The sequence below is a fragment of the Neolamprologus brichardi genome, chromosome 22 (genome assembly GCF_056152115.1).
Source record: "Neolamprologus brichardi isolate AB-2024 chromosome 22, ASM5615211v1, whole genome shotgun sequence".
NCBI lineage: Eukaryota > Metazoa > Chordata > Actinopteri > Cichliformes > Cichlidae > Neolamprologus > Neolamprologus brichardi.
This window is the reverse complement of record NC_142124.1, coordinates 8,519,720-8,531,998: the sequence shown is the minus strand read 5'-3', so window position 1 is coordinate 8,531,998 and position 12,279 is coordinate 8,519,720. Positions and strand designations below refer to the sequence as shown.

The window sequence follows — 12,279 nt, the reverse complement described above, 5'->3', positions numbered from 1 at the left end:
AATGCTGCATAACTGGAAACATGTTGTTCTCATACGCTACCATGTTGGCTGGCAGCTCTTATCACTCTCGTTGCATTGTTGGACCTGTGCCATTCAAAAGGCCAAATGTCTCACCTCTCTGTGCCCACGCTGCCCACCGATTCCCCTGTATGCAAAGACAGCAGCCTAGCCTGAGAAGGACACAAAGCATGCAGAACAGGACTCCTCTTTGTTTTATCGATGCAGCTGTTCTGTTACTGCACCTGTAGAAGTGCACCACTTAACCATGTTCTCCGTGTTGATCTGTCTGCAATACAGGGGGTTAACTACAACAACAAAGACATCACTGGCAGAGCTGACAAAAGTACCAGTCCACATGCCCATGCCATTGCTATTGTAGAAACACAGCTTACAGAAAGACCTCATGAAACATCAATGAAAATCAAAATGGAATCAATTAAAAGCAATACGCTGGCCAAGGCTTAACAAGTATACTCACTGAGGCATGCACTCACTCTACACACCCACCTCCCATTCAAACATGCTTTCAACATGTTGTCATTTGAGTTGAAACTACAAAAAGAAAACAGGAGGTGTTGTTACCTTTATATTTCTCCCTGACGTTTTCATAGGCTTGAACATAGTCTTGCTCCTCTGGCAGTCGCTGACCTGGGTCAAACATGGGCATGGACATGGCTTGGCTGATACTGAGTCAGGGTTAGGGCACCTTTCTCTCTTCAAACTTTCCTTTTAACTTTCCCCTGGCAGTGTAAACCCCTCTTTGAATCTGTGTGTCCTCAGTGCTGATAAAAGCCCTCCTGGCTATCTGTCCACACCTTCTTCCTCACCCACACTCAGCCACAGTATTCCCACTCTGAACTGTACATATCATTCCAGACCACCACCACTCCCCTCCTCAGCTTGAGAAATACCCACACACACTTATATCAGACCCTCCTCTTAAAGGCACAGAGACAAACACAAGCCACAAAGATAGGTACCAGCTGAGACACAGCTACACACACACACAGGCACACCGTGCATGCCAACTCCACCCCTTATAGACACGGCTACCTCGATGAAAAAACAAGTGACGGAGCTCCGTGGGGTTATTTGAGTTCCTGCTGTTGGAGCAACTGGGGCAAGGCGCAGCAAGTGGATTCTGTAATATTTACAGCTTTAAAAAAAGAACTCCCATCACACTTACACGGTTCTTCTCAAAGTCACGTCATATTCCCAAAACTGAATGACAGCATAAGTGTTAGGGGACCACACCTCTTCAGCACAGAACACTGGATCAGAGCAAACAACAGCTATAACTTTAAACAAAGACTTTCTAATAATCTTCAGGTACAGTATTCACGACTCCTACTGAAGAACAAGAAAAGTAAAATGATACAAAATACTGGCACAACCATCACTCTATCAAACATCACTGTATTTGATTTTATTTCAGAGACACACATGATTAACAACGCACGTCCACATTATTTGATAAACATGGAAAACTTTATTCCACTAACCCTAAATCACTTTTTTCCTATATTAACATACAGTATATTGTATGTACACACCGGATTATAAGGCGCATTAAGGGAAACAAAACAGTCTGTTGAATTCTCTCGCAGCTGCTCTGTTCCTGTGTTGTTGCAGTATATTAATGACTAACCTCATATTGTGGATGGATTATCTCAGTTGTTCTCTTGATTTGGTCCGTTTACAGCCTCCTGCCATGCAATTGCATTTGTCCCTAACCATCGCGAAACCTCAAGTTAACTTTTATCGAGTGGAAAAAAGTTAGCGTTCATCCTCGAGCTTCACCATTTATATTATGGTAACATAGCTGTGTTGCTTACTTAAGTTAAGACATGGTATTATTTTTCATCAATCTTAAATTCCCTTCATTCCTTCAGTTATGAAGAAGTAAAAGTAAAACTGATATATTTAAATTAACATTCATATGAATTATCAAGTACAAATTAGGGCAAAACATAGCACTAGCAAGTATCCCTCTTCTTAGGCCGTGAAGTTTATTGCAGCATGAAGACAATAGTAAAGAGACCTACTGTTTTATTCAAATTAGTTACAGACTCTCATGGATGAAGCAGTGACAATAGTAAGAAATGATGCCAAGAAAAACCCTGACTGCAGTTGGACCTTCCTACAAGGAAGTGGTGCTTGGAAGAAGCACTGAGACTTTGTCTCTGAAACAAAAACTGGAAAAGTTTAGAGGAAATTTACTTTGGATCCGTCAGTGTTTCTTTCTAAAAAGCTGCATTTCCCCAGTGAAAACAACCCAGTGTTGAAAAGGGAAGAATTTCAGTGGTGTTTCTTTTTCTGAGATGTTTAAAGTTATCAAATTATCCACAGTAACATGCAGCAAGTTGGTCACACATATGTCTGCTGATAGTTAAAACACACTGATATTTATGTTTCCATTGTCACTGCCATATTTAAATTAAATATCCCATAATTAAAAACAGGGCAGATCTAATTAAATATATGCATGATATAATATCCTGGCTGCAAATAACTTGAGGTCTATTGTGAAATATACACACTAGCCACTTTGTTAGGTACACCTGTTGAACTGGTTGTTCGTGTAAATATCTAATCAGCCAATTTTATGGTAGCAACTCACTGCATTTACTCATGTAGACGTGGTTTAAGACAACCAAGAGTTATTAAAGGGAAATAAAGGTGCATAAAGTGATTTTTTTTACATAAATTTAACGTAAACAGCATGAAAGAATGGATCTATCCTGCCATTAAACCAGTAGTTTATATTAGTAGTAGTGCCGTAATGGAGTGGGGGATATTTTCTTTTCACACTATGGGCCTCTTAGAGTGTTTTCAAGATCCACACCTGAGTGCGATTACTGTGTTCACACATGCACAAATGAATCGCCTCAAGTTGGAAAACAAACCCGAATTCGATTTAAACAGACTAAACACACACGTTGATACTAACACACTTAGTCTCAACTAAGTATCATTTAAAAGCCACAGCCTGTCTGACTGCATGGGTACACTGACGGCTACATCCAACAGGATAACGCGCTAGGTCACAGAAGTCAAATCATCTCAAACTGGCTTCTTGAATATGACAATGAGGTCATTGTAATAGCTCCACTGCACTTAAATTCCCTCAAAGTCACCAGATTGCAATCCAATAGAGCATCTTTGTGATGTGAGGGAACGTGAAACTTGGACGGGCAGCCAACAAATCTGCAGCAACAGTTTGATGGTATCGTTCCAATATGTACCACAATCTGAGTATTACTTCCAGCATTTTGTTGAATCTATGCAACACAAATGTCCATCAGTACATCTAGGAAAAAGTTGCCATAATATTAGGATAAAGTTCTGTAAATAACTGCTGTGAAGTTACAGCCCTCTGTGCTAAATATTTGTAATTTCACAGTAAAATGTAAGCACAATTGAAAATGTACCATGTCGAAAAGGAAAGAAAAGAAAGAAAATACTATATAAACACAGTAAAAGAGGTGGTGCCACTGTCACTGTTTAGATGTAAGGTAATAAGGCAGATATCCTGCAGCCTGAGCACATCTGGGAGTTTGTGTTTACTCAGCTATTGGGAAAATTTGCAGAGTTTCATCAACAAGAGATTGCAAATTGCAAAATCCTTGATGTCTTGATAAATCCTTCACATTAGGAATGTGGAAAAATATTTCAGCACTCCGAGTCACTGGAATCATCAGTTACCGCGTGGCACCAACCACCAGCGGTGCGTCTCGACCTGTGAGTTATGAACTGAAAGTGAGTAACAGGAACTCTAATGAGTTCCAGCAGCAACATCATTATGAACTGAGGTTTTCTTTAAAAAATAATTTATTAACAGAGCAGCGACTGTTTGCAGTCCAACATCTGTGTTTAGTCAGACAGTTAACACTTCAGATCCAACAGAGCAGGCGATGTAATCTGAAAGCTATATTATAGTGCTGACATGAAATTTGAAGACTTGTTTAAAAATAATTAAATAACTATGGTTCAGATCTAGTAAAGGTAAAGGTGGAGTAACTCAAAACACATCAGCAGAAAGTCAAAGAAGTCACTGTCACTGAAGAGCAAAGACGATCTGACAGTCTCTGAGTTCAACTCCAACCACAACATCCATCACAGCATAGCCTGAAGATATCTCTAAAAACAAACTGAGGACGTACAGTTTGCTTGTCTCCTTTATTTCCTCCATTCAGCAGAACGATGTGGTGTTTTAATACTGACGGCTTGTGGGATTTTTCAATTGTGCACTCAATCCCCATGAATAAAAAACCATCCCACTGTTTTCTCATCACTGGCCACCGGATGGTGTCTCTCAGAGATAATTTATTTTTCACTTTTGTCTCTGTCTGCTTCTCTGGCTCGAGTGTCAGGACTGTAGTGCAAGCCAGCCCTCCCACACATCGCCAAACTAAAGCCTCTCTGCCACAGTGGTGGCACTAATTTATGTTCTCTGCAAAAATAAAAGAAAACACATCTAAGGAGGGATACAACGTCACCCCTCACTATTCATTGACTGTTTTTGTGTGTATTTACTGATTTGTGTTTGTGAGACTTTGCCTGGTTACTTGCTTACCAGTTGGTAGCATGAATGTTAATTAGAGGTTGAAAATGTAGTGGCCCCTGGGATAATGAGCTCCCTGGTAACACATTACTATTAAAATGTCGCTGTGACAAACAGCGAGCCTCTTTAGCATCTCTTTGGGCTCCACAGCCGCAAAATCCATGACAAAATTACCTTTCAGCTTATGCTGCCCTTATGACAAGGCAGATTTAAGTAAGCACCCAAACAGTAAATAATGTGAGCTGGAATCAGCTCCAGCCCTCAAGTGACCCTCTAAAAGGATTAGCAGGCGTACTGCTAATGGAGAGATAAATGGAAAAGAAGCAGTGGAGAAAAAAGAATTGACAGTGAAGGTAGAGCACAGTAAGAGTCCCAAACTCTGAAAGTGGAGAAAGTTAAGCAAAGTAAGGCTTGCATCAATCAAATAAAGTGAAAAAAAAGATCACTAGTCAAAAAAACTCAAAGTCGGTCTCTTTAGTTATGAATAAATTTAATAAATATTAACACAAACAGCATTCCTTTACTTGTTTAGTCATTTATCCCTTGTTATTTCCTTGTTTGCCCAGGCTTAGTAGGCTTAGTATTGGCTTTATCTGTCAGTTTAATAAATTACTGCTGAGCACACACGCTGAAAAGAATGACCAGGAAGTAGTCAAATGTCAGATTTGAGAGCAGCAATACAATCTAAGGAGGATGAGAAAGATGCAGGCATGATGCACTGCATTTTATCTTTGGATACTGTCCTCTAGTGACCACCATAGTACACTGCACACACCACCATTCTGGTTTATTATGATGAGTCTGATATCTGACATCAGCATTGTATACCTGTAGCTGGATACACTGGAAACACTCTGGCCTTTCTTATTTTGAAAAGACAGATGTATGAAATAGGAAACCTTGGTCAGGGTCCCAGAAATATCTTTAGAAACAGTAACGCTGCTGAAAGTGAAGACAGAAAAGGATCTGCAGTTCAATATCCTGACAGACACTGGAAAAAACACCACACTGAAAGAACTGCTAAATAATTTATCTCCTGCATAGCAGACTCTAAACTCAGTGTTTCATGAAAATCAAGAAGGAACTATTGTGTGACATTTCAAGACTTATTTGATACACTTCTCGGGGCTAACAGAATATCGAATGTCTGTGCAACAAAGTGCCTCACACCCAACGTGATAGACAAAAATCTACCCTAAGGCAAGTTTAAAGGGAAGGCTTTTAGGCGTTGATACACAGCCAGCAGGCCCTGTTCATGTGACCTTAGGGACCCACTGATGTAAGCCACGTCGTATCCATGCAGTCCTCTAAACGTTACAACCAGAATCTTAAAGTGGACCCTCGAGTTAAAGTGGAGTCAGTGCAACAGAATTACATTTTCAAGCATGAAAAAATTCAAGAACCATTCGTCTTGTGTTAGTACTTACTGGTACCAATCATGTGTTAGCATAATTAATTGGGAAAATGTTTAAATAATGTTTAAATATACATTTAAAAGATACTTATTTAAGATCCTAAACATCACAGTTCAAAAAGGAATTCAGGAAAAAATTCACAAAATAGGCACAAAAACATTATGAGTTACTTTAACACGAAGGGAAAAAACATTATTTCCCACATTGGAACCAACATGGGGAAAAAAAAAACTGCGAATGAGAATCCCAGAATTCCGAAACTTTCAAGTTATAAAAAGGATTTTAAATCAACTAGAGCTTCTACAGCTACTAATTACATCTACTTTTGTGTGTTTGTTTCATCATTCATCACCATAGCAACCACTAGTCTCAAAGCCAAAACTTACATCATTTAAATGTCTTTTTTTAGACAAAAGTCAAAAAACCCAAAGATTTGAGGTTACTTATCATTAACTATAAATGCTCACAAAAATAAAAAGTTCAACAACTTATTGACTGTTGTTTCCAGTGTAAATGCCAACTTTTACCACTTTATTACTCGATGGTTAATGAGTAGCTAGTAGTCGTTATCGTTTAATGTTTGGAGGATGGTACTGAGACCTGCTATGAAGTATGGTTTAAAGGCAGTGGCACAACCAACAAGACAGAAGGCAGAGCTGAAGATGCTAAGATTCATTGGGAGTGATCAGGACTGACACGATTACAAATGAGTACATAAGAGGGGCAGAAGAAGAAGCAGCTATGATTTAACACTTGGTGACCTTTCTGTGTTTTGTGGGCCTGGCTGCATTGATATTCTAGTAATCTGTGATAACGAATTTTGAAGCCATTCATAATAATAACTGAAATATCACCGTCTGTTGTGAGCCATTATATGATAACATACAACATCCTGAACCAGAGTCATAAAAGAAAGTCTGGTGAACTTAGTTTGCTTTATTTTCAACAGAGCTTAATTATGTTGTCTCATCACCATCACTCTGGAGTGATGTCATTAAACTAAAGTGTTATCCGATTAGGTATATCAGTAAGCTACAAAATGTTGATACAGTCTTACTGACACCATATTCAGCATTATCCGACACAGTCTGCCCCTCAGACTGTCTGCAGCTTGATAGCAAATGGTCACGCCTCCATTCACTGTGAGATAAAGCAATCATCTCACAAGGCTAATGACTCGGACTGAGTCAGGGCCATTATAGCAGCGATCCGGTGGGACAATACTCATAAAGTCACACTTATCTAATGCACTTCATCTGATTCTGGTATCTGCCTCACAATGACAAACATTTTAGTCAATTTTCTGTTTAGAAATAAATTTACTTGATTGTCCTTGAACTGCAGCACACCAACAAGCTCTGCAGAAGTGCGTGGACATACAAATGTATTGCTGTTGTTATGTGTGCAGAGACAATAACACCCAGTCACACTGCAGTACCCCACCCCATCAAATCAATATTAGAGACAACTAGGGAGGGGGGAAGATGAGGTTGGGTTTCTGTCCGTGGTCCAAAGAGACTATCTGAACTAAACACCGACCACTGAACATGCTGAGGCAGCAAGTTGCTTAATCAGAGCCCTGCCTCAGTGCACAGGCGAGACTTAACAGAGGTGGAGAACCTGGAGAATCTCTAGAGGATAAAGAACCCCCCAGGATATATGAATGAGCATAGTGAGAGATGCTGCTACTTATCTTTTATTGTACAGTGAACCTCTGTCAAATGCAAAACATCTGCCAGAGTGTACAGTATGTATGAATGTTGGGAGAGTCCACAAGGATTTTTGTATTTACTTTGTTTCTTTAAGTACTTAAAAAAGAAAAAAGATGCAGCAAGATTTGCAAGACAATCCACCTTTCTAAAGCTACGTGTTTGTAGCTATACCAGTCGGTACAGCTCAACAAAAGGGCCAAAAAAGATGGCAGCTACTGGGATGTTACAGGTGCGATGGTAGATCATCCAATCAACTGCCAAGTAAGAGCAAGGTCAGTACGAATAATCACTGCCTGCTTGCTTTTTAAAGCTCCTCAGACTGATTCATGTTTTTGACAAAAACAAGTTCAGTGACTGGTGGACACAGGTTCAGTGATCTGATTGGTTGAACCCCAACCCCAAACATGTATGAACCCATTCCCTAGGTACTTCAGGTTCTGGTTAGAGTGGCTCTCAAGGTTTCACAGCTACTGCTATGAGGGGACAAGACACTTTTATGGAATAACACCTACCTGGAAAGCAAACCATCTGGTAGGAAAACACTGAACAGGACGGGCCAGGATTGGCTGATTAGAAGTAAGTGGACTTTTACAATAAAATTGAGGAGGCTTGTGCAATAGTAAACTGACTGTGAATGCTATAACTTTGTAGCGGTTATGGCACAATATGTGCAGCAGATGATAATCACTGAGTGAATCTAAGTAGTGAGCTTTACTGTAATCCAAGGACTATGAAAACTAAACAAAGTACATGGAGAACATATTATTCTTGTGGGACAGAAGCCATAAATCACAGGCTTTCAGTTAGCAGTTCTTACAAGGAAAATCATTCAAATTGACTGTGCAAAAGTCCTAACCCAGACACACATCCAGGTAATACCTGAAAAACATATAAATCCTACTTTTAACCATGGTCTAATCAACAGCATTAAAAATGTGAAGGCATAAACTAACAAAAGAAACTTGAACTTCTGGGATGTGGATTTCCTTATGCAATGCTATACCACAGCAGCAGTTAGAAAAATAGTGTAGAGAACTCGTCTACAGATATAAACCACTGAGGGTCTTCTACCTGCCCATGAACATCTTACCTGCAATGCGGATGACGGCCCTCTCTGCTGGGTCCAGAACATCTCCAGAGGCTGACTTGGAGCGCTTGATCCGCTGGTGTTTGGGCAGGTTCCAGGGCAGGGTGTCTCCGGGAGACGGCGAGCAGCTGACTAAACTCAGATCGCTGGAGCTCTCCTCCGATGCAGCCCTGACCAGAGGCCTCCTCTTGGGCTTCTGCTCCATAGTCTGAAAGGACACGGTGACCAGAAAAATATAAAAACGGAAACTCAAAACAAAAACTAAGACAGTTCTGTTTCTTATTATATATACTTTTTTGTTTGTTCTTGTATTTTAGTAGTCACAGATGACAGGCTACCTTCACTGAAAGTCTGAATTACTCCTAGCTAAAGCCCAACCGTGCTAATTAATACTGTCAGGTTGCTTTTGTGGGCCTGCCAGCTACTAGCATGATTTTTTGTGACACCATATCTCCTGGTGGCCGGATAAATAACACCTTAAAGTCCAGTCGTGGTAAATATCTTTTGGTGAATTTCTTCCAAGCGAGAAAGACTGAACACCTGGTCACTTATATTGAAACGCTAATATTTCACTGGGCTACAAGTAGCTAAAATCTGCCTTAAAGGGACAGGCTCGTTTCAACATGGTTAAATCCAAAACCTATAAATGTCTGTTTTCACCCCAATTATCTATATATCAAAATCTCATATTTATGCATAGACTTAATGCCCAAGGTGGCGGCAATCAACTTTCAATAAAAAACAAACAAATAAATAAAAACATGAAATCACAGTACAATTGTGGTATTGAATTAATGCCCTACTTTGGAGAGTCTATTTTTAGACCATGCGTGTAGTAGCCAGGGCAAACCCTCAGTGCTGCAGCCCAGTGCTCAGACTGCTGTGTGAAAGAGGAGGAGTTTTTACAGGGCAGGTGCTGCTGATGCACTATGCAACGTTACCGTGCTACCAGCTTCATTTCAGCTGAGTCACCATCCAGGATGCAGGAGGCTCTCCACAGGGGCGCTGGCTACACCACCACCGCTCTCTGATTGGATGAGAGCAGACAGGACCAAACCCCCAGGAGTAACATCTCCAGGGCTTCAGACACAGCTCATATTCAGGGTATAATTTACCTAAAGGCTATTTCTGGCTACTTACTGTTTCCTGGTATAATTGCAGTTCTGTAACACAATAGCACTGATTATTTTATTTTTTTGTGCAATTAAACCGTTACATAATTAAAGCGGTTTGTTTCAGAGCATATTTACAGCACACTGCCAGGCTTCTCAAAGTCTACAGACCAACAGCAGCTCTAGGCTTATTTTTTCTGTGTCCTGCAGGCACAACGGGAAAAGACAGCATTCCTGAACATTTATTTCAACCACTCCATGTTATATTATGATATAACAACTCATTTCTCTTTAATTCAACTCTTCTGTTCCACAAATTAGAAAAATAAACATGCAAATCAACCCCAAAAAAAGGGGTGGCAGTGCTAGGTGGGAAACCTGCAGAACACAAAAGAAAAAAATTAATTACTCACACACTGTGGGGCAGTTTGTCTGCTTTTTGCACCACAAATAATGTGGTTAAAACTTGTTATTTTTAAGGAAATAGTGCAAGCATAACCTGCTCTAGACAACTTATCAGACTAAACATTGTTATCATGTTAAGAAGGTTTAAAAATCTATTAAACTACTATAAATAATATAATTACCAAGATAAACACTACTCATAAATCACACATGACAAACACTGAAAATATTAATGAGCGCATTTTTCATGCGCAATCCTCAATCATGTCTTGGCTCCTTAAACTGACACATTTTAAGATAAACAAAAACCTACTTCCGGATCAAATGAAGTGAAACTGAACATCTGCACGTGGCAGCTGGTACTATATGGAGGCACATCAGTACTCAACCACTTGTGTGGTTTCTTATTTAGGAAATCTTTTAACAGATTAAGATTATTTTATCATGCCATACCTCATTGTGCCTCTGAAAGTAGAGCAGTAACGCATTATGCTTTCCTGTGGCGTTTCATTGACTGGTCTAAATGGAAATTTCGCCAATATTTGACCAGTACCAGTCAACTAATAATGGTCTTTAGGTTCAGCTTGGGATCTAGGAACTAGGGTCTTTCATGGACAACAAAGGGCATTATATAACTACATCAAGAAGACTGCAGATTGAGGTGTTTCGAAGGTTACAGGAAGTCACGTAAAAAATTCATAGCTTCTAAAACAGTGCCCACGCATAGCAAAGAGGGAGACCTCAGCACTGGCAAGAGGCATCAAAAGATAGCTTTCTGAAGAGTCCTTTCCTCAGCCAGGCACCAAAGTTTAAGCCTCTTTATGTCATCTGTGATCATCTCTCTGAATTAATTATTACTCTACTACAAATGATCTATCAGTGCAGATCAGATGTAGAGCATATAACCATCATCTACAGCTCTTATCACTTCTGTACTTGTGTCTCCAACCTATTCCTATTCACAGTGCATATGCTTTCTTGTATGGCCTTGCTCCGAGCAGCTGAAAGCATCATGGTGATCCGTAGTTACCAGGCAACTCTGCAGAGCATTAGAGAGCATGCTCCATCCAGGTCTTGGAAATCAAAGAAAATGAAGTAGCGTGTATAGGAATGCCCAGACTCTGACAGTAGCTCAGTCGAGCTGACAAACTCCCCTCTTCGCTCTTTCCCAAACTGTAAACAACCGATGGACTTCAGCGGGACTGGATCTGTTGATAATCACTTTTCAGACAAAGCTGTCAAGTCTGGATCCTTCCCAGAAAACATGAGCACAACAAGGATCGTAGATGTTCAAGCTCGCTCTGCTCTGCGCCGCCACACCTGTAATGAGGCTGAGCCGCAGAGAGGACACGGAGGTGGGTGCACCTGCCGTTTAACAGGTTAGAGTGAAGGTTATGACGCGAACAGCCTCGCTCATACCATGATAGGTCGGGTTTTATTTTATGACCTCTAGCCTTTGAAATGCACTAAATCGTGTGATCATCGGTGTCGACGATGCGGCAAAACATGAAAAATGAATAATCTGTATCCCTCGTTTACTCACGCACAAAATATCCAGGATGGCTGTTGGTTTGGTCCCAGGTACACAACCGCAAAACACGGCTCTGCAGTCCTTCCGTCGGCGGATTCGTTCAGATTTAACCTGCTCAAACTTCGAAAGCCATCATCATCCTCATCCGCAGCGAGAGTCGCGCCTGCGTCCTGCAGTTTCCTGGTTGTGGGATGCTCAGACTCTCAGACCTGGACTGATCAGGGCTGCAGGACGAGAGGAGGAACCAGCTCCCTCAGCCTGCAGGCAGCACGCCTCGAGCTCTGCTTGCGCGACGCCACCGGCGAAGTTGTCACTGAGCTACAGGGACGTTGGAGATAAGGAGGCAGATCTGATTGCGCATGTGAAAACTGAGCTCAGGTTGATAGCGGGGAGGCTGTCGGTTCGCTACGCGTTACACCCTCCACGCTAACTTTTAGTTGTGGTAATGTGGCC

The 12,279-nt window shown here is 40.9% G+C and overlaps 1 protein-coding gene across 3 annotated transcripts in view; it reads right to left on the bottom strand.

Annotated features, from left to right (window-relative positions):
• The window catches only part of pleca (plectin a), a 98,186-nt gene extending 89,200 nt beyond the window's left edge, over positions 1-8,986 (bottom strand). For 2 of the 3 annotated variants that reach the window (XM_006794412.3, XM_006794413.3), the window contains exon 1: positions 8,782-8,986. In XM_006794412.3, coding sequence (XP_006794475.2) covers positions 8,782-8,983 — 202 coding nt within the window. In that variant the 5' untranslated portion in view covers positions 8,984-8,986. Of the gene's footprint in view, positions 1-582; positions 882-8,781 lie in introns of those variants that run through there. The other variant, XM_035909359.2, reaches the window with a different exon arrangement.
• Positions 8,987-12,279: the final 3,293 nt, after the last annotated feature.